Source organism: Lates calcarifer, linkage group LG21 (genome assembly GCF_001640805.2).
Source record: "Lates calcarifer isolate ASB-BC8 linkage group LG21, TLL_Latcal_v3, whole genome shotgun sequence".
In the NCBI taxonomy this organism is placed as follows: Eukaryota; Metazoa; Chordata; class Actinopteri; family Centropomidae; genus Lates; species Lates calcarifer.
The window spans coordinates 364,951-389,021 of record NC_066853.1 but is presented as its reverse complement, the minus strand read 5'-3'; the positions used below and the strand labels follow the sequence as shown (position 1 = coordinate 389,021).

The 24,071-nt window shown below is 38.8% G+C and overlaps 5 protein-coding genes across 5 annotated transcripts; 3 read left to right on the top strand and 2 right to left on the bottom strand.

Annotated features, from left to right (window-relative positions):
* Positions 1 to 1,562: 1,562 nt before the first annotated feature.
* Positions 1,563 to 2,550, bottom strand: LOC108902864 (olfactory receptor 11A1-like). Its single transcript, XM_018704874.1, has one exon. It carries the CDS (start codon positions 2,505 to 2,507, stop codon positions 1,563 to 1,565), a length of 945 nt encoding a protein of 314 aa, XP_018560390.1. The 5' UTR covers positions 2,508 to 2,550.
* A 3,095-nt stretch (positions 2,551 to 5,645) lies between these two features.
* LOC108902877 (olfactory receptor 11A1-like) lies at positions 5,646 to 6,572 on the bottom strand. Its single transcript, XM_018704887.1, has one exon. It carries the CDS (start codon positions 6,570 to 6,572, stop codon positions 5,646 to 5,648), a length of 927 nt encoding a protein of 308 aa, XP_018560403.1.
* A 3,403-nt stretch (positions 6,573 to 9,975) lies between these two features.
* On the top strand, positions 9,976 to 10,890 carry LOC108902865 (olfactory receptor 52D1-like). Its single transcript, XM_051065584.1, has one exon. It carries the CDS (start codon positions 9,976 to 9,978, stop codon positions 10,888 to 10,890), a length of 915 nt encoding a protein of 304 aa, XP_050921541.1.
* Positions 10,891 to 11,982: 1,092 nt separating this feature from the next.
* Positions 11,983 to 13,445, top strand: LOC108902876 (olfactory receptor 11A1-like). Its single transcript, XM_018704886.2, has one exon. It carries the CDS (start codon positions 12,227 to 12,229, stop codon positions 13,151 to 13,153), a length of 927 nt encoding a protein of 308 aa, XP_018560402.1. The 5' UTR covers positions 11,983 to 12,226; the 3' UTR covers positions 13,154 to 13,445.
* Positions 13,446 to 16,878: 3,433 nt separating this feature from the next.
* On the top strand, positions 16,879 to 17,868 carry LOC108902869 (olfactory receptor 11A1-like). The gene has a single exon (XM_018704878.2). The coding sequence runs from the start codon at positions 16,924 to 16,926 to the stop codon at positions 17,866 to 17,868; it is 945 nt and encodes a 314-aa protein (XP_018560394.1). The 5' UTR covers positions 16,879 to 16,923.
* The last annotated feature ends 6,203 nt before the right edge of the window (positions 17,869 to 24,071 follow it).

The following is a 24,071-nucleotide window of genomic DNA, read 5'->3' as shown; positions in this document are numbered from 1 at the left end:
GTCCACCTTTCGTAGTACAGGTTAATCAGGAAGTTACATCTGACGTCACTAAGTTACTCCTGAAGTTACCCTGATAAGACAGTAACCCCGCTTCATAATACAGGCCTCAGAAACTTGTGTTGATAGCAACACAAACCTGGTTTACATGGTCCAAACATACCTGAAATGTTTATCTCTGTTTCGTATGGCCACATTCAGACTTTGGGTGAAAAGGGTTAGGATTAGGTTAAGATACTGGTGTTTAATGGTTGGGTGAGAGACACATATTGTTATCCTGAGCAGTGTTTAAATGTTATTGGTTCTATTACTCACTTCTCGTTGATATATTGCTGGAATTACTACCACCTATGGACACATCCATTTCTCCAAGTCTGTAATTAACACTTCTCTCTGCAACAAAAGCTTTTCCTTCTCAGTCAGCTCTGCACTGATCACAGGAACACCACTAATTTACCAAGGTATGTTGTCTTTCAGGATGGTCTTGTCACCTTTCTGAGGTAGGAGCAAGTTGCCCCGAATAACACATAACAACTGTTCCTTGTGACTATATTCTGTTTCAGTTTGACTGAAAAACAAGTGTTTCATATATTCATGTAAAAATTACATTTATTTGAAGCTAGCACTGACTGCCCCAATACATGCTGTTTTGTGTGAGTCCTCCTTTCCCCACATCTCTACAACAAAGGTGGCAAATGAAAAGTTATCACAACTCAAAACAAAAAACCTTAACCATTACTAAAACATATTGAATAAAAAAACATACAAGAACATCAGACAGTTAAATTTAACACCAATAGGTTTAATCCAAAAATCATGTGTCTGTGTGTTTTAACACAAACTGAAAGGCAGTTGTGTTGAACAGCTCCTTCAGTGATAGGCTGCTTCACCTAAAGTGTGTGAAGGAGAGGTATCGCAGGTCCTTCCTTCCTGCTGCTGTCAGACTCTACAACCAGCACTGCTCCTAATACACCACATACCCACATGGACCATTTTCACTAGGTTTTTTTCTGCACTTTAATTAATCCAAAACAGCTGCTATCAGTCATATCATTATGTGCAATTCCATTTTCAAATGTGCAATATCTGTATTTAGTTCATTTTCTGTCTCTATGTATAAAGTCCTGTGATTATTGCTCTTCTGTTAATATTTTTATTACATTCTCATGTTTATACTGTTGTGTATATTTTTATAGCCTTATCTTGTTTTTTTTTTGTTTTTTTTTATCTTGCCTTTACTCGTATTTATGTCTTTTTCATATTTTCAATCACTTATGCTGCTGCACAATGTAAATTTCCCCATTGTGGGACTAGATAAAGGATTATCTTATCTTTTCTTTCTTTTCTTTTCTTTTCAATGAGATACAGTCCAGGAATGGAAATCAATCCTCAGTGAACACACCTGCCCACCTTGGTGTTAGAGTGACAAGTGATGTTGAATTACTGAAATTCCTCTCTGTCACATAGTGAACTACACACAATCATACAGGTGACAATAGAACAGTGGACTCAGAAGCATCCATTTGTTTTGTCTTGTTTGTCAGACTGGACAAATATTTTAGGATCTACTCTTTCCAACAGAACAGACTTTTACATAAATTACGAATTTTAGACATTTTCAGTCCGTAGAGTACAGGGCTGAAGAGCGGCTGACATGTTATAAAATATATGGATAACAATATTCTCAACATATTAGGCACATTGTTCATATTGAACCTACTCTGTATGATTTCAAAGAAACAACCAAAAGAAAAGTTGAGCAGAGACACAAGGTGAGGTGTGCAGGTACTGACAGCTTTTTGTCTGGTCTGTTTAGAACCAGAAAAACAGACTTGAAGAATCTTCATGTAAGTGTAAAGAATTAGAGATACAGGTAATAAAATTGTGAGGCAAGTGGCAGTGAGTCCAAAAATATTATTGGCTGTGGTGTCAGAGCAGGCCAGTTTGACAATATTGTAGTTGTCACAGGCCACTTTGTTTATGATGTTTCCACACAGCTGTAAAGGGGAACTCAAGGATATGTTAACAGCCACTATAAGTAGGTTGTATATCCATATTGCAGCAATAAGCATGACAACCCTGTTAAATGTCATATGCATGTTATATTGTAGAGGATAACAGATAGCGAGGTATCTGTCATAAGACATGATGGCTAAGTTGAAAAATTCTACACTTCCATACGAGTACAAACAGAAAATCTGCAGGAAACAAAAGGGAACAGAAACAGTGTGAATGTCAGAGAGGATCTGAAGCAGAAGGAATGGAAACAACCCTGTACTACCATACAGTTCATTTACAAACAGGCTGCACAGAAACAGGTACATAGGTTCATGTAAACTTCTATTCATACAGATAATCACTATCAGCAACACATTGGCACAAATAATTAAAATATATAACAATGTGAGAATCAAAAAATATAAGTATTTTAACAGTCCAGTGTCAAAGTAGGCAGCAAGTGTGAAATAAGAAATCTGTGTAGAGTTCATCATGCTCCTCCTTTGGTTCATAACACTGTTTACAGGATGAACTAATAATGATTATTTCACATTTTGTTAGAGATTTACAGAGGTTAATTAGTTAAACTTCACATTCATGATTGTTGGTCAGTGTATGAAAACAATACATCAATCACACATGAACAATACTCAGTTTACTTACACAAGAAGAAATTCATCATCCAGTGAACATAGACTTAAAACCTTAAACTCAATGTGATGCTGATGATAAACTACAGAACACAGTTAATTAAACTGTGTGAGTCACAATAACTGAGTTGAAACTCACTTCTGCTTCTTTTAAACTTTTCAAGTTGGGATACGCCCACAGCAGATGCCTGAATGACATGAGTAAAACTATGAAGACTACTTGTGTCTCATGTCTTTTTAGAACACCTCACTATGAATGTCTCTGAGCAGAGACTTTCCAAAAGTGTGTATTGGTATCCTTATTGTGAAGCATTAAGGAACACTGACCTTCTGAACCTGGCAGACATAACTTCAAAGGAGGAGCAGTCTGGGGATTTGAGAAAAGTATTGTCGTTCTCAGTGTCATTGGTCACTGAGGTAAGCAGTTTTAAGATACAGGGCGGATGAGATTCACCCTGAGATGCTGAGGGTTTTGGATATTATCAGGTTGTTTTTTCTGTTTCACGGTGATCAGGGACAAAGCCTGAAGACTGGAGTACATGGTTGGTGATGACCAGATGATTTACTTCAACCAATGTCACACATTGTGTTGCACATAGCCTCTGTGGGTAAGCATTTTAGTATAATGACAATAAAAGGCATTCTATTCATTTGCCATTGTGCTGCAAGTTAGACTGCTCTCAAGAAGTACTGGGAGGCTAAAGGGGCTGGCCCAGGCTATGTTCACCTGGGGAGGGCAACTGTTGACCTGGACTGGAGATATTGTTGAACAGTGGTAAAGAGCACTATGAAGCGCTCCTGAACCCAACCAACACATTCTCTGTGGAAGAAGCAGAGTATGATGACTCAGGGAAGCCTTATCCATATCCCTGGGAGAGGTTGCTGCGGTAGTCAAGAAATTTCCCTCTGACAAGGTGCCAGGAGCTTTTAAGATTTTCCCTTAGATGCTGAAGGCCTCCTCAGTGTTGCATGGAGGTTGGGGATAGTACCTGTGGAGTGGCAGATCAGGGTGGTGGTTTTTAAAAAGGAACCAGAGGGTGGGCTCCAATTACGGGGTATCATGTTGCTCAGCGTCCCTGGGAAAGTTCAGTCCAGGGTGCTTTAAAGGAGATTCTGGCCAACTGTCGAATCTCAGATTCAAGAGGAGCAACAGGGATTCCATCCTGGCTGTGGAACAGAGGACCAGCTCTTTATTCATGCAGAAATGCTGAGGGGGTCATGAGAGTTTGACCATCCAATAAAATGAGCAAGCCGAGGTGGTTCAAACATCTGTTAAGGATGCCTCTTGAATACCTTCCTTTGGAGGTTTTCTAAGCATGTAGAGCCAAATTCAGCTCGAGGGATTACTTATCACATCTGGTTTGGGATCCTCCTGTTGTCACTGCCACCCCACTCCAGATGAGCAGAAGAAAATGGATAAATGGATGGCACTGACTTAAGTTTTTGACTGTATGTTTTCTCCAGTTACGCCCAAACAATGGACAACACAATACCCATGCTGGGTAGAGTAAGGCTTACTGCATCTCTATTCATGGTAAAACTACATGTTGTTTGAGCACCACTTTTAAGTCTGGTAACTGGTTTACAGTGTCTCTTGCCATTCACACATGACAGAGAATGTGGGTGTATGTGATAGGCACATTAGAAACATGTAATCACCCATCAATAAGTCCCCTTTTCTGACTGTAGAAGAAGCCACTGTTATGCTGGGGCCAGTCTTGAAGCAGCCAGTACACATCTTTGCTTCATAAAGGTAACAGATATGGAGCCACAGAGATGTCCTAATCTATGCTCATAATGTTGAGGTCTATCTGGATCTTTTTATGGAGACCTGTTTGGGAGATATGGCCACTTAGTGAATGGGTTACAATCTGACAATAACAGGGTGAATGTCTGAGTGTAGCTACCTCTGATGAAGGTAATCACATTAAATCATGTACCAACATCATAACTTGATTTGTGTTCTGCATCCCAGCAAAGAGCCCTGAACTTTCATTAATGGTGCTTTCATCTGCCAAAACTGGCTCAGGGCATGCCCCTCACCAGAGGAGTGAAGGTGAAGATGACCTTCTCCCTCCCAGATGAACTATTCCAGTAAACAGCCTTGCTGTTTTGACTCTATGGTGCCCACATATACAGTACCTTTCAGCAAATGATGAACCAAATACTGAGGCCTCCTTAGTCTACCTCAGTGACATTATGGTCTGTGTACTGTGGGTTAACCTTAGAGGATTGCCAGAATACTAGATGACTCAGGGATTGAAAGCAATCCCTGGGTGGAGGTAAGGTTGAGGAACTACTGATTTAGACTGGATAGGTAGTAAAGTCAGATGGGTTGAAAGCATCTGTGTGGTACAAATTAAATGCTTGTTTGATCTAATGGTGCAGTTGCCCCCACACCTTTCAGATATTAGTGTATGTCTGACAATCCCTGTAATTTTCTAAAACTGGCAATCTGACATGGCCATCATGGCCAGTTTGTGCAGCGGTGACAAACTAAGCAGAAGAATACTCCTCTCACTTATTGTGTGAACAACTGAGTGCAACACTGTGAATGTCTTCCAAGGACAGACTGTTGAAAAAGAGCATAGTTATTTTTATTTTTTACTCATAGCATGTTCCCATCCCTGTGACAATAGATTTTCCCCTCATCTTTGACTGGCAGCTAGAATAGTTAGAAAGATTTTGGCTTTTAGACATGTTCTGATTTGTTTACATTTTGCTGCTGTGTACCACAGGTATGACAGTACTTTGAGGTGGTGGAAAGTGGTCATGCCAGGGAACTTCAGAAAAGAAGGCTGTGACAGCTGAAATGTGAGTTAGGATTGGTGTGGTACTCTCTTTTCATTGCTGAATAAATCCATCCAGACAATCTATTTTTGATCCATATTAAAGACTCATAGACAAACACAGTTGAGATCAGACTGCATTATAGTTGACTTCAAAGGCAATAATTATTCTTTAAATTGTTATTCAAATAGAACAAATTAGTCAAATTATCTACACTTCAGAACAAAACAGACTTTTACATATGTTACGTATTTTGGACATTTTCAGTCCATACAGTACAGGGTTAAACAGTGGCTGACATGTCAGAAAGTATAATGACAAAAAAATGCCCAACATTCTAGGAACACTGCTCATATTAAACCTGCTCTGCAACACTTCAAAGCAAGACCCAAAAGAAAAGTTGATCAGAGAAGCAAGGTGAGGTGTGCAGGTACTGACAGCTTTTTGTCTGGTCTGTTTAGAACCAGAAAAACAGACTTTAAGAATCTTCAGGTAAGTGTAAAGAATTAAAATGAGAGGAACAACAACTAAGAGAGCAGTGGCAATGAGTCCGTAAATATTATTTACTGTTGTGTCAGAGCAGGCCAGTTTGACAATAGAGTAGTTCACACAGTACACATTATCAATGATGTTTCCACACAGCTGTAAAGAGGAACTCAAGGATACTGTGCCAACCACTACAAGAAAAGGGTAGAACCACGTTACAGCAATAAGCAGCACGATCTTGTTAAATGTCATACGTGTGTTATATTGTAGAGGATAACAGATAGCGAGGTATCTGTCATAAGACATGACGGCTAAGTTGAAAAATTCCACACCTACATACGAGTACAAACAGAAAATCTGCAGGAAACAAAAGGGAACAGAAACAGTGTGAATGTCAGAGAGGATCTGAAGCAGAAGGAATGGAAACAACCCTGTACTACCATACAGTTCATTTACAAACAGGCTGCACAGAAACAGGTACATAGGTTCATGTAAACTTCTGTTCATACAGATAATCACAATCAGCAACACATTGGCACAAACAGTTAAAACATATAACAATGTGAGAATCATGAAATATAAGTATTTTAACAGTCCAGTGTCAAAGTAGGCAGCAAGTTTGAAATAAGAAATCTGTGTAGAGTTCATCATGATCCCTCTTTGGTTCATAACACTGTTTACAGGATGAACTAATAATGATTATTTCACATTTTGTTAGAGATTTACAGAGGGTTAATTAGTTAAAACTTCACATTCATGATTGTTGGTCAGTGTATGAAAACAATACATCAATCACACATGAACAATACTCAGTTTACTTACACAAGAAGAAATTCATCATCCAGTGAACATAGACTTAAAACCTTAAACTCAATGTGATGCTGATGATAAACTACAGAACACAGTTAATTAAACTGTGTGAGTTGCAGCATCTGAGCTGAAACTCTGCTTCTGCTTCTTTTAAACTTCTCATTAGAGGACGCCCACAGCAGCAGTCTGACCTCACCATCAAAATATCCCACTGATTTTAAGTTAAGTTAAACTATGTAGGCAAAATCTACTTCTTTAGCTTTTCATATGAGCACCTCACATCACCTCATCATGATTGCCTTTGTGGAAAGACTGTTTTTCTTTAGGGTTAAAGGCAAATAACAGTTTTTGTGTTGTGAGGACCTTGCTGTCCTAAAAGATAAAGTCGGTGGACGCCCACAGCAGCAGTGCCAAGTGCTGCTCACTAGGCCAGATTTTTTTTCCTTTAATTTATTTCTGCATTTCCTGTTTTACTTTGGTGTCACTCACTTCTCCTTCATGTTTCAGATCCCACTTCCTGTTCCTGTGATTGTGATAAACTGGTCTCCCTGGATCATCCCAACTTTCTGAAATCCTTAATCGCCCTCGTCATAAATGTACATGTATGTTCCTGCCTGAAATCCGCCACAATAATCCCAGTACCAAAAAAGGCACCCACAGTCAGCCTTAACGACTACCGCCCTGTTGCCCTCACACCCGTAATTATGAAGTGCTTCAAGATACTGGTTCTCCAGCACATCAGGGACTGTCTCCCATCCACACTCGACCCCCACCAGTTTGCATACCGGGCAAACAGATCCACAGAGGACGCCATCACCATTGCTCTGCATGCTGTACTGAGCCATCCGGAGCAACAGCAGAGCTATGCCAGGATGCTCTTTGTGGATTACAGCTCGGCATTCAACATAATCATCCCAGATATCCTGATCACAAAACTGGTCACCTTGGGCCTCCCCCCTCTCACATGTACCTGGATTAAGGACTTTCTGACCAACAGACCCCAGACTGTGAGACTTGGCCCCCACCTCTCCTCCACCCTGTTCACCACAGGGCTGCGTGCTGAGCCCCCTCCTGTACTGTCTCTACACTTACGATTGCAGTCTAGCCCACAGGAACAACATCATCATGAAGTACGCTGATGACACCACAGTGGTAGGACTGATCTCAAAGGGAGACGAGACAACCTACAGAGAGGAGGTCCAGAAACTAACAACGTGGTGTACAGACAACAACCTGGGACTGAACACCACAAAAACGAAGGAGATCATCGTAGACTTCAGGAGGAACAGGATTGACCTGCCCCCCCTCTACATCAACGGTGAGTGTGTGGAGAGGGTCCACATATTCAGGTTCCTGGGAGTCCAGATCTCTGATGACCTCTCCTGGACTACACTTCCTGAGAGTCCTCAGGAAGAGCAACCTAGACAAGAAGCTGCTGCTGGCCTTCTACCGCTCATCCATCGAGACCTTGCTGACGTACTGTGTTTCCACCTGGTACGGTAGTTGCACTGAGGCAGACAGAGCGAGACTTCAGAGGACAGTCAAAGCAGCACAGAGGATCATTGCTGCCCTCTCCCCTCCCTGATGGATGTCTACACCACCCGGTGCCTCAGCAGAGCTCAGAACATCGTCAAAGACAGCTCACATCCCGGCTCCCAGCTGTTTGACCTGTTGCCCTCTGGCAGGCGCTACAGGTGCAGCAAAGCCAGGACAAACAGACTGAAAAACTGTTTCTTCCCAAGAGCCATCACCACCTTAAACTCTCACCAACATAACACAGACTGCGCAATATAAAATCTCCTCACTCTGTGCACTTTAATATTTAATATTTAAAGTGTATATTTTTATATTAACCTGTGCAATACATTCACACTCACACCTATACCTCACTACCTGTGCAATACATTCATTCACACTATACCTCATTGTATATAGAGTTGCACTGTTTTGTAAATCTTTTCTATATATATATATAGGGTTATAGGGTATATATATATATATATATATATATAGTTTCTGTATATTTCTATGTTTGCACTGTAAAGGAGAAGCTCTCCAATCTCGTTGTACTTTTAGTATAATGACAATAAAGGGCATTCTATTCTACATCATAAACGTCATAATCGCCTGTGAGAGAGACAATGAGAAGTTGTAGCAAGGTCCCAGTGTGGAGGCCTATATGCAGAAAGGTCATTTGCTTAAGAGTCAGTCATTGCACTGAACCCCTCCAGATCATCATGGCCCACCAACAAACAGAACACCAGAACTTTCCCCTGTTCATCTCACCCCTTCACTTCCCTGGTTCTCTGTCTGCTGTCACATCTGTAGTCAGACCAGGCAGCGCCTCCTCAGTACCATGTCTCAAACTAAGAAGCAGGTGGACCATCGGCGGACTCTAGCCTGATAACGTGCTAGACAGCAGGTTCTATGTTGCCTACATCAAATGAGCCAGAAAGAGTTGGTTAGTTCCCTCCTCCAGACCCCTGCCATCCTTCCTGATCATTGATGGGACAGCTTTCTTGGTCAAATGACTTCTAACCATTCACCACAGTAGACTATGGGTGGCATGGGTCTGGACCAAAGGGGAGATCGTGGGTTCCTGCGAGTGGCATTTTGGACCCTGACCTCATCACAGATTTCCATCAGCGCCACTCTGATTAACCTTTCTGAGGCCGTCCCTAGAGGGGAAGGATACTGTTATGTCCATGAGATCACGTTTTTGTTTTATGAATTTCCTGTTTAATTTTGGAGTTACTCACTTCTCTTGACTGTCTGTCCTGCCCTCATGTGTTACACCTGTGTCTCACTGTTTCACCCTCCTAGTGTATTTATTCTGGATTCTCCCTTTCCCCTGTGCCAGTTCATCTTTGTTACTTGTAGCAAGTCTTCCTTGTGCTCAGCTGTCCTGCATTCTGACCTTTTGGTTTTGTCTGCCTGCCTACCTGTGTACCACAGCTAGTTTACTGACTTAAAAAAAAAAAAACTGATCCTGTTTTTTACTCATGCTTTTTAATCCTATTCTGTGGTGTCGGTAGGCAACATGGTGAGTTTAGAACGAAGCTTTTCATACTTACACTTTATTTTTCAAATGTTTCCTGTTAAGGAGGTGTAAAATATAAATATATATAAAAATGTATTTTTTTTAAAATCAACTTATGCTTTTCTACAAAGTAGGTTAATTATTTTGAGGTAAATAATAATTCTTGTTGCACACTGTAAGTGTTTTGTTAATTAAGCAAGAATTATGGTAAATTCAACTTTATCATACTTCATTCTTGGAGCTTATATGCATGTTGGAAGTTTGAAATACTTCTGTTTCATAATAACTGCAATGATATACATGATAATTGTTATTGCCAACACATCTCTGATAGTGATTATCTGTATGAACAGAAGTTTACATGAACCTATGTACCTGTTTCTGTGCAGCCTGTTTGTAAATGAACTGTATGGTAGTACAGGGTTGTTTCCATTCCTTCTGCTTCAGATCCTCTCTGACATTCACACTATTTCTGTTCCCTTTTGTTTCCTGCAGATTTTCTGTTTGTATACATATGCAAATGTAGAGTTTTGTAATTTAGCCGTCATGTCTTTTGACAGATATCTCGCTATCTGTTATCCTCTACAATATAACACACAAATGACATCAAACAAGGTGTTTATCTTTATTATTTTTGTATGGTTGTTCTCTTTTGTGAAATTTCTAATTACTTTATCTTTAAACATAAGATTGACACTGTGTGGAAACATCATAAACAGTTTGTATTGCAGCAACTACCTTGTTGTTAAGTTGGCTTGTTCTGACACCACAGTGAATAATATCTATGGACTTTTTGCCGCTGCTCTCTCTGTCGTAGTCCCTCTGCTTCCAATCCTTTTCTCTTACATCAAAATCCTCAAGATTTGTTTTTCTGGTTCTAAACATACCAGACAAAAAGCTGTCAGTACCTGCACACCTCACCTTGCTTCTCTATTGAACTTTTCTTTTGGGTGTTTATTTGAAATACTACAGAGCAGATTTGATATGGAAAGTGTACCCAGTGTACTGCGAATTATTCTTGCTCTGTATTTTGTGATACTCCAACCACTGTTGAATCCGATCATGTATGGAATGCAAATATCCAAAATACGAAATGCATGTAAAAAACTTATGTTATAAAAAGTGGACTGCTCACACATCTCCAATGTGAATCAAAATTGTCAGTATATCTTTTGTAATATCTTGCCAATAAATGTTTGGTGATTTAAAAAGTACATCATGGTGTTTTACTGTGAAAATGGTATATCAAAACAAAGTTCCAATATATAATTTAAACTAAGCATAGCTAAGGTTAAATTGAGATATGCAGCAGAAATCTTTTGCGACCATCCTCAGATCTGTGCCTCCATATAATCCTGTTTCTGAGTCTTCTATTTGAGGGAAAAAATAAAATTCTTTGATTTTATCAGATGGCTGCAACAAAAAAGTGAAGTTGAAAATGTTATTGTAATTTTAATGAATATACTCAAACATACCCCACAACATGAGCCCTAAACTGAATTATAAGCAGTAAAGATTCAAACAGAGAAGTTAAAATGGATACGTTACTGTGTCTCAACTACAGCTTAATAATACATACAAGTGATATTGGTGTCAGAACTCATAGAGAGGTGTTGTAAAGGTCGGGGAGTGCTTCAGTCAGAGTTCAGTTAACATCCATGTGACTGTCCCAGAGTAAAAATATGGAGTCCTCAAGTGGTGGCCATACTTGAACCAAACCCTGAGAGTTAAAGAACAACAAGAACTCCAAATATTTGTTCAGTGCATCCACAGAGAAAACATTTGGACCATTCAGCTCGATGATATGTAAGAAACTAGCTCCAGGAAGGAACAAATCTTTATTGGCTAACTTGAGCAAGTTGACATAGCGATGCTCAGTTTTTTTCATATTGACCCTCAGTTCTCCCTAAACTCTGCAACCAGCCTAGGACTGCTACAAGACATAACAAACAACACAGCTTTTTATATTTTGTTCAAACTTCTCCAATATCTGTATAATTCAGACAAAAGAAAAAAAAAACAGCAGCTACATCAGACTTGTAAATAAATGCGGTCTTCATAGTTTTTTATTGCTGTTGTTTTTTCTTAACATTGGTTGTAAATCAGTATCAGTCAGGAAGTTGTTTGATAATGAGGTCAGACTGCTGCTGTGGGAGTCCTCTGTTGTGGCAGCTTAACAGAAACAGAAGCAGAGTTTCACTTTAGTTGGGAATGAATCACACCATGACTACAGAAGGACAGCAGATCAATGATTCACACATTTCTAACCACTGGCTGTGAATAGAGGAATAGTTATGTTTGAGGTATTTATCATGACTTTTGTCTTTCTAATGAGTTACTTTACTGTATGTAGACTGAATGCTGTTATATTGGTTTAAATATTAAAGCATTTAAATCTGTGAGAAAATGTAATGCATCATAACACTGTAGTGCACCTGAAAATATAATTACTACTATGATGAACTCTACACAGGTTTCATATTTCACACTTGCTGCCTACTTTGACACTGGACTGTTAAAATACTTATATTTCATGATTCTCACATTGTTATATGTTTTAATTCTTTGTGCCAATGTGTTGCTGATTGTGATTATCTGTATGAACAGAAGTTTACATGAACCTATGTACCTGTTTCTGTGCAGCCTGTTTGTAAATGAACTGTATGGTAGTACAGGGTTGTTTCCATTCCTTCTGCTTCAGATCCTCTCTGACATTCACACTGTTTCTGTTTCCTTTTGTTTCCTGCAGATTTTCTGTTTGTACTCATATGGAAGTATAGAATTTTTTAATTTAGCCATCATGTCTTTTGACAGATACCTTGCTATCTGTTATCCTCTACAATATAACACACGTATGACATTTAAGAGGGTCGCCACACTTATTGCAGTAACATGGCTTGCTCCTTTTCTTGTGCAAGTTGGCACAATATCCTTGAGCTCCTCTTTACAGCTGTGTGGAAACATCATAAACAAAGTGGCCTGTGATAACTACTTTATCGTGAAACTGGCCTGCTCTGACACCACAGTAAATAACATTTATGGACTCATTACCACTGCACTCATAGTTTTTACACCTGGATTTTTAATCCTTTACACTTACGTCAGGATTCTAAAAGTTTGTTTTTCTGGTTCTAAACAGACCAGACAAAAAGCTGTCAGTACCTGCACACCTCACCTTGCTTCTCTAATCAACTTTTCTTTTGGTTGTTTCTTTGAAATCATACAGAGCAGGTTTAACATGGACAATGTACCTAATATGTTGAGAATAATTTTATCCTTATATTTTATAACATGTCAGCCACTCTTCAGCCCTGTACTGTACGGACTGAAAATGTCTAAAATTCGTAATTTATGTAAAAGTGTGTTCTGTTGGAAAGAGTAGATCTATATATTTGTGATATTTATCCAGCTTGACTAAGAAGAAAAAAACAAATGGATGCACTGACTCCACTGTTCTACTGTCACCTGTACGGTTGAGTGTAGTTCACTATGTAACACAAAGACATTTCAATATAAGATCACTGTAATTCAGACACCAAAGAGGGCTGATGTATTCACTATGATTTCAGATAATGTGGATCACCTTTGATTTCCATTGTTACCAAAGTTTATGAATGTTGAGCTGAATCTCATAAAAACACAACTGCTTTTCAATCCAGTTTGTGTTAAAGAAATAAAATAATTTTAGTTTAAACAGAAAGTGTTCTAATCCTGTTTTTTTATTTAAGAAGTTTGAATTTTCTGAATGCTATTTTCCCATTAGCTATAGTGAGTGTAGCTGATGAATTGAGGATGTTTTTTATCCATCTCAGCTGTTTGGAGAGATCTCTGTCTGAATCTGTTCCTGTTCCTGTTCCGTATCTTTTATGTGCCGAGGGTTTTTAGTGTTTTGTTTACTTTCATGAAGCTTGCATTGGAACTGATATTGTTGTGGCTAGGTGCCCAAACAAATGACTTTGACTCATCTTACAATCTGGCCCACTAAGCCAGGGATGAACTGGGCCTCAAATGTGATCCCACATTTGGCTTTCTCTCTACTATAACTCTACAGCATCTAGACAATACATAAGTGCATCTGATTTTACAATGGCCTGAAAAAGGTGTTCCTGTGGTCACTGATCTCCACAGCCAACAGAGAAGGAAAACTTTTGCTGCAAAGGGAAATGAGATTCCAGACTTGGAGAAACAATGTGTCTGTAAAACTAGAGGTAATAGCTCACATTAACTCTCTTTCATCCTCATTGTCCCCTTCACTTTCATCCGTCAACATAAAATGCAAAAGGCCACTGTTTGATTTGTCCACTCTGAGCTATTGTATAAATGTGGTGGTGCAACATGGCAGACACTGTGGAAGAGGACCTGCTCCCTATGTAGATATAAATGGTTCATTCTAAGCAAACCAAAACCGTAAATAGATCCCATTAAATGTTACACACTGATCATTTAAGTAATTCAGACATCAAAATCAGTGGGATGTTTTTATGGAGAGGTCAGACAGCTGCTGTGGGCAACTTGAAAATTTTAAAAGCAGCAGAAATGTGTTTCAGCTCAATTACTACGCCTCATTTATTAGCTGGTACGCGTCAATTAGCCAAAGAAACAGAAATCGACCTCAGGGGGTTGTAAAAGTGTGTAGCAAGGTCACAGGCATGACCCTTAACAACCTCTCAGACTCATACAAGTTCAGACTGCTGAGGAAAGCCCGTTCTGTCCTGGCTGACCCAAGCCATCCTTTTTCTGAGCACTTTAAGTTGCTCCCTTCTGGTCACAGATTTGTCATACTGAGATGCAGGACTAATAGGTTTAAAAACTCCTTTATTGCTGCTGCTATTGTCACTTTAAATAGTTCTATGAAAGTCCTTGTTTATTTATTATGGTGTACTGTTTCTTGTATGGTTTTTTGTTTGTTTGTTTTTTGGTAAAGCAGCTGGCTGTGAAACAAATTGCCCCCTTAGGGAGAATAAAGATTTCCTTGATCCTTGATTCAACTTAGCCATCGTGTCTTATGACGGATATTTTGCTATCTGTTGCCCTCTACAATATAAAACACACAACATTTAACAAGTTGTTCACACAGTAAGTGACAATTGATAATTGACTGGTTCAAATTCTGCTTAGTTTGTCACATCTGCAAACCTGGCCAATTGCAATGCAAGTGGCCATGATTACTGGATTGCAACATTTGGAAAGTTACAAGGATTGTCAGGCTTAGACCAATGTCAGAAAGGTGTGGAGGAGGAGGTGCCCTGGTAGACTAATGACACATAATATACAACCACAATGTCCACAGTTTTCCTGGGAATCCCTGTTCCATGGCATGTCTCTCTCTCACTATCAATGTGTCTTCTCTTTGTACACACTGAGCTTGAACTTGGAAAAAAAAAATAGAATTATCACCTCACTGGTTGTATGCCTCCGCCAACTAGTCCAGTTACAGTTAATTAGCATGTGAATGCTTTATTTATAGCCAAAAAAAGTATCTTTTGACCTCACAGAGACCTTGGCCTTTGACCACCAAATTCTAATCAGTTCATTCCGAGTCCCCACCAAAAATTGCCAACAGAATGTGGTGGTGGGCCCCAGTGATCCTAGGGTAGGGACCAGACTAAGAGTGATTCATAGAACCCCTGTGAAATAGCATTATTGGAGATTGAGCACCTTGCATAGATCAGGTAAAACTGGGTCCCTTCTAGAGCCAGACCTGAGAAGGGAAGTTACTGAAGGACATCCGGTGGCCAGGCCTAGAACCTGAGTTTAATCAGGCACAGAATAAAGAAATTACATGGAGCCACCCTGTTGTGTGTGCTAATGCAAAATACAGCAGCTCAAAATACCTGGCCTTTCCAAGCCTGTAAAGCATCCCATCAAGAGAGACTATAGTGCCGGCTAGAAGAAATGCAGATCTGGCAGTCATGGAGGCAAAAACTTGGGTGTAGGAGGAGCTTGGGGAGCCTATGGAGAAGTTCTTTCAGTGGGCCTCAAGGAAGGGCAAGTAGGGCTTACCTCAGTCTGTGTTCAGCCAGGAAGGAGAACTGCTCACCTGGACTGGGGATATTGTTGAGCGGTGGAAAGAGCACTTTAAGGAACTCCTGAACCCAAACAGATAGAGGGAAAGCCTCGCCCATATCCCTGGCAGAGGTCACTGAGGGAATCAAGGGTGTACTTCACCAAAGTTGTCCCTTGTCTCTGAGTGTAAACACTCACCTATGGTCACAAACTTTGGATAGTGACTCAAAGAATGAGATCACAGAGTGGCCAAAGTTAGTAAGTTTAGGGGCCAAGTTGAAGTGGTTTGGGCATCTGATCTGGATGCCTCCTGGACACCTTCCTGTGGAGGTTTTCTGGGCATGTCCAACTGGGAGGAGACCTGGGATAAACCCAGAACTCACTGGAGGGGTTACATATTCCATCTCCTCTGTGAACATCTTGGTATCTCACAAGAGGAGCTTCAAAATGTTGCTGGGGAGAGGAAGTCTGGAATACCCTACTTATCATGCTGCCACTGGGACCTAACCCCAGATGAGCAGAAGAAAATGGATGTAACAGATGGATTGTCCCTGAGTCCAACTGACAAGAATGTCACAAGAATGTGAAATCACTGTGACCTTGACCTTTGACCACCAAAACCCAAACAGTTCATTTTGTAGTCCAGATGAAAGTTTGTCAGAATTGAGGAAATTCCTGAGATACCACATTCACAAAAATGGGACGAACGGACAGGTGGACAGAGGGAAAAATACATAATGCCTCTTAGATTTGGCCTACATAATTTCACTTAAGTCATTCAGACTTCAAAATCAGTGGGATATTTTGATGGTGAGGTCAGACTGCTGATATGGGCGTCCTCCAATTTGAAAAGTTTAAAAGAAGCAGAAGTGAGTTTCAACTCAGTTATTGTGACTCACACAGTTTAATTAACTGTGTTCTGTAGTTTATCATCAGCATCACATTGAGTTTAAGGTTTTAAGTCTATGTTCACTGGATGATGATGATGATTTTTTTTCTCATGTAAGTAAATGTGTGATTGATGTATTGATTTCATACACTGACCAACAATCATGAATGTGAAGTTTTAACAAATCAACCTTCTACAAATCTCAAAATGTGATATGATTACTCAGTTCATCCTGTAAACAGTGTTATGACTGTGTAATGAACCAAAGGAGGATCATGATGAACTCTACACAGGTTTCTTATTTCACACTTGCTGCCTACTTTGACACTGGACTGTTAAAATACTTATATTTCATGATTGTTACATCATTATATATTCTAACTGTTTGTGCCAATGTGTTGCTGATTGTGATTATCTGTATGAACAGAAGTTTACATGAACCTATGTACCTGTTTCTATGCAGCCTGTTTGTAAATGAACTGTATGCTTGCACAGGGTTGTTTCCATTCCTTCTGCTTCAGATCCTCTCTGACATTCACACTGTTTCTGTTCCCTTTTGTTTCCTGCAGATTTTCTGTTTGTACTCATGTGCAATTGTGGAATTTTTCAACTTAGCCATCATGTCTTATGACAGATACCTTGCTATCTGTTATCCTCTACAATATAACATACATATGACATTTAAGAGGGTTGTCATGCTTATTGCAGTGACATGGTTTCCCGCTTTTCTCATAGTGGTTGGTACGATATCCTTGAGTTCCTCTTTACAGCTGTGTGGAAACATCATAAACAAAGTGTATTGTGACAACTACTTTGTAGTAAAACTGGCCTGCTCTGACACCACAGTAAATAACATTTATGGACTATTTGTTAGTGCATTCTCAGTGTGTGTTCCTCTAACTTTAATTCTTTTCTCTTACATCAGGATTCTTAAAGTCTGTTTTTCTGGTTCTAAACAGACCAGACAAAAAGCTGTCAGTACCTGCACACCTCACCTTGCTTCTCTATTGAACTATTCTTTTGGTATTTGCTTTGAAGGATTACAGAGCCGGTTTAATATGAACAATGTACCTAATATGTTGAGAATATTTTTATCATTATATTTTGTAACATGTCAGCCACTCTTCAGCCCTGTACTGTACGGACTGAAAATGTCTAAAATTCGTAATTTATGTAAAAGTCTGTTCTATTGGAAAGAGTAGATCCTGAGACAAAACAAATGGATGCTTCTGATTCTACTGTTCTGTTGTCACCTTTATGATTGTGTGTAGTTCAGTATGTGACAGAGAGGAATTTCAGTAATACAATATCACTGTAAATCAGACACCAAGGAGGGCAGGGAAGTCAATGAAATGCTGATCTTAACTGTATCTTATGTAAAACACACCTGCTTTTCAATCCAATTTGTGTTGAAGAAAAATAATGATTTTAGTTTCAATACATTAGAGTTAGTGACATTTCTAGACGAGGCCCAGCTAAAAGATAATCCTGGGATACAGCAAACTTGTGGCTCTGTGAATCATGATAAGTTTGCATTGATCACCTGGATACTTGAAAGATGGAGATAAAACAGTATTTTTTGACAGTGCTTATTTGTATGAGATTTAAAATTCTAATGTTCAAAGTCTGACTCCTTAACTGTTTTTTCTCAGCCTCTGACATATCACAATGTTTTAAGTATATCTCTTGTATTCAAAGTTAAAGGATTCCTGCAAAAAAATATGAATACTCTGCACATATATATTATTCATAGTTATTTAATTAAATGAACCTTCATATAGCCATTTCATTTTATTTAAAATGATGTCACACCACAGGATGAGATGTTCATGCCTTTAGAACAATTAAATTAATTTAATTAATTATAGTATAGAACAAAATAGAAAATTAATGTTTGTGAACAAGACATAAAAGTAAAAGTAATCACATCAGATCCATGGCCACAAACAAGACACACTGTAATTAAAGACCTATTGGACACAATCTAAGGATAAAAATGTAGGACTGTTTTGAACAGTTTAAGGATGATTTTAAAACAACTGATAATTTATCAATCAGAATACATCTTGGGACATGTAACTAGGATTTCAAAATCAAATAACCCCTTTGAATACAGTGACTCTTGACATTTCATACACAACAATGATGAAACAGGGACAGGCATGTAACTACTACTAACAGGCCATTAACACCATTGTGGCCATTTTGAATTATTATAATTATTATTATAGATAGGTGGCCTTGAGCATTTTGCTAACTGTATAAATTTTAACCTTATTATGATTTTTGAAAATAAATATTTACATTTTCTCAAAGTAGTGCCATCATTATGAAAAGAGATTAACGCTCACCTTACAAACTTTACATCAGAGTCAAATGTGTTGGGGACTTGCTGGTCCTTGCTCGACAAGATTTTTTTTTTTTTTTTCCATGAAACTTTCATTTGAAAATCGTGATGCTCAGTGTCACACTGCAGGACATAATTTTCATTAATAAATTTAATTTTCTGTGATTATTGCACAAGACTTGTTTATTTTAAAACTTCATATTGGAAAAGTAATTTTATATGATGTTAATGGTTTTTCTAATAAATGTTGATATTTCATACTACATTTATGTTGCTGTCATAACATTCATGGTGTTTCATCATGAATGGTCACATCAAATGACATGAGTAGTTTCGGCAAGAATGAAAAAGAGACCTTGAGAGACTAGTTCACAACTCACTTTCACATGTCCACACACCTGGACAATGACTGTGCAAAGAGTTCAGACACTATTCAGGGAATCAACTCCACAGAATTAACTGCCATTACATTTAGGTTTTCCCTTAAAAGTATTCCTCAGTTTCCTCAGAATACTGTTTAACTGCAGTTAGAGTAAGCCTTACACACATAAACAAACTGGTTAGGTGCGAATAAATATTCAGGTTCCAGGGTAAAATCAGTCAGCAAGTTGCCCCAGATAATGGCTGTTCCCAGTGGCAACAATCTGTGTTTACTTTGTGTCCAATTGAAATGATTTATGTAAATATCTCTTATATTTGGAGAGCTAACAGAGGCTTAAGCTGATTGCTCTGACATACATAGGACTTGTTGCATGTTTATCTTAAAAATGAATAAATAAAACACATCTTTCATCAGAAAGTAAAATCATTACATAAAACATTCTATTTTGCATTACTAACTTAAGTTTTTCGGGGAGAACAACAACTATAGTTTTTTGTACTTAATTATGGCAAAATTCTGCATTGTGTCACCCACCTCCACTAAGTGATACTAAGAAACAAGGACTCACACAAAACAATTTCTTCAAGGAGAGATGGTCTGGAAGGGTGTTGAATCTTTACTCTCTCTGTGGTGACAGGCTTTTCACCCAAAGTCTGAATAAAGCCATACAATAAGAGATAAGTAATTCAGGTGTGTTTGGACCCCACATTATACAAACTTTGTTTGTGTTGCTACCAAGAGCAAATCTATATTTTCTTTGGTTTTGGCAAGAAACTGCAAAAAGTTTTTAGTTGATAGCTTTAGTTTTTTTCTGTTTCAGGAAAAAATTTAAAGTCAGTTCTGTCTGAGAAAATAGTCACAGTGGATTTATATTCGTCTTACATTTAATTTAATTTTGGATGCATAGGATTAAATATGTTTTTCTATATTTAATCTATCAAGACAAGAGGATTAATTGTGAATGAAAATAATATTTAATTGCAGACCTAAGGAAAATAAATGAAATGCCTTTTTGTCACAGTGGCAGCAATATGCTCCCATGGCGAAATATGCAATGGTACAATTGTCAATGGGACAGTGCAGTCAGAAGTTTCAATTTATTGTTTTTTTTCTCATTGTTTATCAAACTGGATTAATCTGTTGGATGACCTCTGCTTTCCAACAAACAGATGTTTACATTTTTTGTAGATTTTGGACATTTTCAGTCCATTTAGTACAGGGTTAAAGAGCAAAATACGGAATACATGTAAAAAAAAAAAAAAAAAAAGCCAGTATAACGATTAAAAAATGTGCAACATATTTGGTACAATGCCCATATTAAACCTGCTCTGTAATATTTCAAAGCAAACCCCAAAAGAAACGTTGATTTAGAGAAGCAAGGTGAGGTGTGCAGGTACTGACAGCCTTTTGTCTGGTCTGTTTAGAACCAGAAAAACAAACCTGAAGAATCCTGATGTAAGTGTAAAAGATTAAAAGTATAAGACCAACCATGCAAAAAGGTTAAGAAATCCAAATATATTATTCACTGTTGTGTCATAGAAGGGTAGTTTGAGGATGGAATAGTTGTCACAGTACACTTTGTTAATGATGTTCCTACACAGCTGTAAAAAGACAAAAACATCATGACAGTGAAAACACACAGTATATCCACGTTGCAGCAATAAGCACAGTAACCTTGTTAGATGTCATATTTGTCTTATATTGTAGAGGGTAACAGATAGCAAGGTATCTGTCATAGGACATGATGGCTAAATTACAAAATTGTACATTTGCATATGTATACAAACAGAAAATCTGCAGGAAACAAAAGGGAACAGAAACCGTGTGAACGTCAGAGAGGATCTGAAGCAGAAGGAATGGAAACAACCCTGTACTACCATACAGTTCATTTACAAACAGGCTGCACAGAAACAGGTACATAGGTTCATGTAAACTTCTGTTCATACAGATAATCACTATCAGAAACACATTGGCTTTTCTCTGCACCAGATCTCTGGTCATAAATAACTCATACCAAGGTTCTAGACCAACACTGGCCACACTTCTTGCTACGTCTGAAACTATATGAGTATTATGAGGAATTAGGAATTCAAAATCTGTAATCGAACCATACTTCTATTGACCACATATTTAAGTTCAATAATGCTGTTCAATTATTTGAGTCAGATATCTTTATGTCTTGTACTGCCGCTCATTTATCACTAATGCTAAACACAGCTTCTTCTTTTGCAGCTTTATCAGTTTAATCAGCTTCATTGAAAGATAAGTGCCTTTGGTTGAAGTCAGCTCTAAGCTATACAGCCACTCGACTTCTTCTCTTGTCTATATGCACAAGGGATTTTCTTTATTTCTCAAGCCAAGCAAAGTCAAGTAAAGCCAAAAGAATAAAGTATCCAAATATACTTAAAACTTCTGTTTGATTGCCCTGCATTTTTACCCTGAAGATATTTGAAGATTTTTTTGACAGTTTTGTCTGGCCGACACCAGCTTCCTCTAAAGTTACCCAGTAAACATTAAGTACACGAGTTTATTTTTCCTAAAACCACTGAAGAGGCAGGCAGATCACATGACCGCCTCCAGAGAAGCCTACAAGAAACCACGTTTGCCGAGACAGAAAGTCTATAGGTCAATTCAGCTAATGCTGAACCCCAGAGACACCAGCAGAATCTGTCACCCTAATAACCAGGACACGGCCTCCAGGAAAATCCACCTGGATCCCGCATTTCCATGGTTACCATGGCAACCTCAGCCTCAGCCAGTCTCCAGCTACCCAAAACTCACAGTGGGCTGGTCTTAACATTCTGTTTGTGACAAGGCTTGATGGCAAAATAAGTAAACTTTAATTTTCACCATTTATAAACATGTCAAAATTCAGTAACTTTTCAATTATAGTTATAGATGACACCTATTTGTTTCTACCATATCACTGTGCTCATTTTATCTGTGGTTAGTTCACCATGCTAGTTTGATCATCCTCAAATTTCACATTTCTGTTTTCTGTTTCTGTTAGAACTCATCACCACCACGTCTTCATTTCTCTAGGCTGTGGAACTCACTTCCCCTGGAATTAAAATCTGTTGACACAGTTGATGCCTTTAAGAAGAAGCTTAAGACCCACCTGTGCAGGCTTGCTTTATTGTTTTACTTGTCTTTTTATTTGTTTAATCTATGCTGTGAAGCACTTTGTGACTTTTGTTCTTGAAAGGTGCTATATAAATAAACTTTACTTACATACATACTTCATTTATAAATAAAACTACATTTCAGAGTATATCAGGACAATCAGCCTACACCTTGTACAGCTCTCCAAATAAAGGTGATTTTTACACAGATAATTTCAAACACTTGAAAGTAAACACAGAGTGTAGCTGTTAAGAACAGCCATTACACTAACTAAGGGATCTGCGTCTGGTTCAACTTGCTGGCTGATCTTACACTGGAACATTCAGTTTGCGTACATGTGAGAATAACTTTCACTGCAGTTATACTGTCTTCTAAGGAAACTGAGGAACACCTTTGTGGAAAAAGCTAAATGCAACTGCGGATTATGCTGTGGACTACTATGAGAAGGAGTTACTGCAGAAAGTTGGTGGCTGATCATATTTATCCAAACCAGAGTAAACAGACGAGGAGAGCTGATCAAGGGGCAGAGAGGTGAACTGTCCTGAAAGATAGCATACCTCTGAAAACTGGTGTTCAGATGTTGATTGTACAGTGGGCAGGCTGGACAAATGCTCAGCTCTTCATACAGTAAGTGTATGTGAAGTAGTATTTCTATTTTGGACAACTGAAAATTGGGTTCGAATCCATTCAGAAGAGGGCCAACATTGCAGGTAATCAGTGCACAGTGCAACATTTCCCTATTAAATATGAATCCCTATTTACAACATGGACAATGGGCAGGTTCACTAGATACCACCACTCAAAGCCAGGGTGAAAGGTCTGTCACAGAGAGGTTAAGGTGCTAAGTCCAGTGAATGTTTTCGCCAGATGTAATGAAATTCCCTCTAGGCCTTCCAGATATATATCAGAAGAAGCCATGACCTTGACCTCACTTTGAGTCCAACTGAATATTTGAGCCAAATATGATGGGATTCCTTCGAGGCATTACTAAGACCAAAAACGTGTTTTGTGAGCCATTGTGTTCCATTCCCAAGTCTTTGCCAATGCTTCCCCCGGACTCCCATCACACACAGTGGTCTTCTGAGGTTAGCCACCAGTGAACAGACCACAGTTTCACTGAGGTAGACCAAGGGGGCCTCTGTATTGGATTCATCATTGGTAGAACCATAGACCCAAAACAAGAAGATGATTCACTGGGTCCAACTGGGAGGGAGAAGGTCGTCATGTCCTTTGCATTTTTGTTGAGGGGCATACAAACTTTTAGGGCCAGGGTGAGGTCTGTTGAGTACCTTGTCCTGGGACCCCTGAAACTGTACCTTCACTCCTGACACTCCAAGATACTTAAACATTATCTTTTAGGGCAGCAAGGTCCTCACAACACAAAAACTGTTATTTGCCTTTAACCCTAAAGAAAAACAGTCTTTCCACAAAGGCAATCATGATGAGGTGATGTGAGGTGCTCATATGAAAAGCTAAAGAAATAGATTTTGCCTACATAGTTTAACTTAACTTAAAATCAGTGGGATATTTTGATGGTGAGGTCAGACTGCTGC

Coding starts and splice junctions, on each gene's coding strand:
- LOC108902864 (XM_018704874.1), bottom strand. CDS start 2,507: ATGAACCAAAGGAGGAGCATGATGAACTCTACACAGATTTCTTATTTC.
- LOC108902877 (XM_018704887.1), bottom strand. CDS start 6,572: ATGATGAACTCTACACAGATTTCTTATTTCAAACTTGCTGCCTACTTT.
- LOC108902865 (XM_051065584.1), top strand. CDS start 9,976: ATGGTAAATTCAACTTTATCATACTTCATTCTTGGAGCTTATATGCAT.
- LOC108902876 (XM_018704886.2), top strand. CDS start 12,227: ATGATGAACTCTACACAGGTTTCATATTTCACACTTGCTGCCTACTTT.
- LOC108902869 (XM_018704878.2), top strand. CDS start 16,924: ATGAACCAAAGGAGGATCATGATGAACTCTACACAGGTTTCTTATTTC.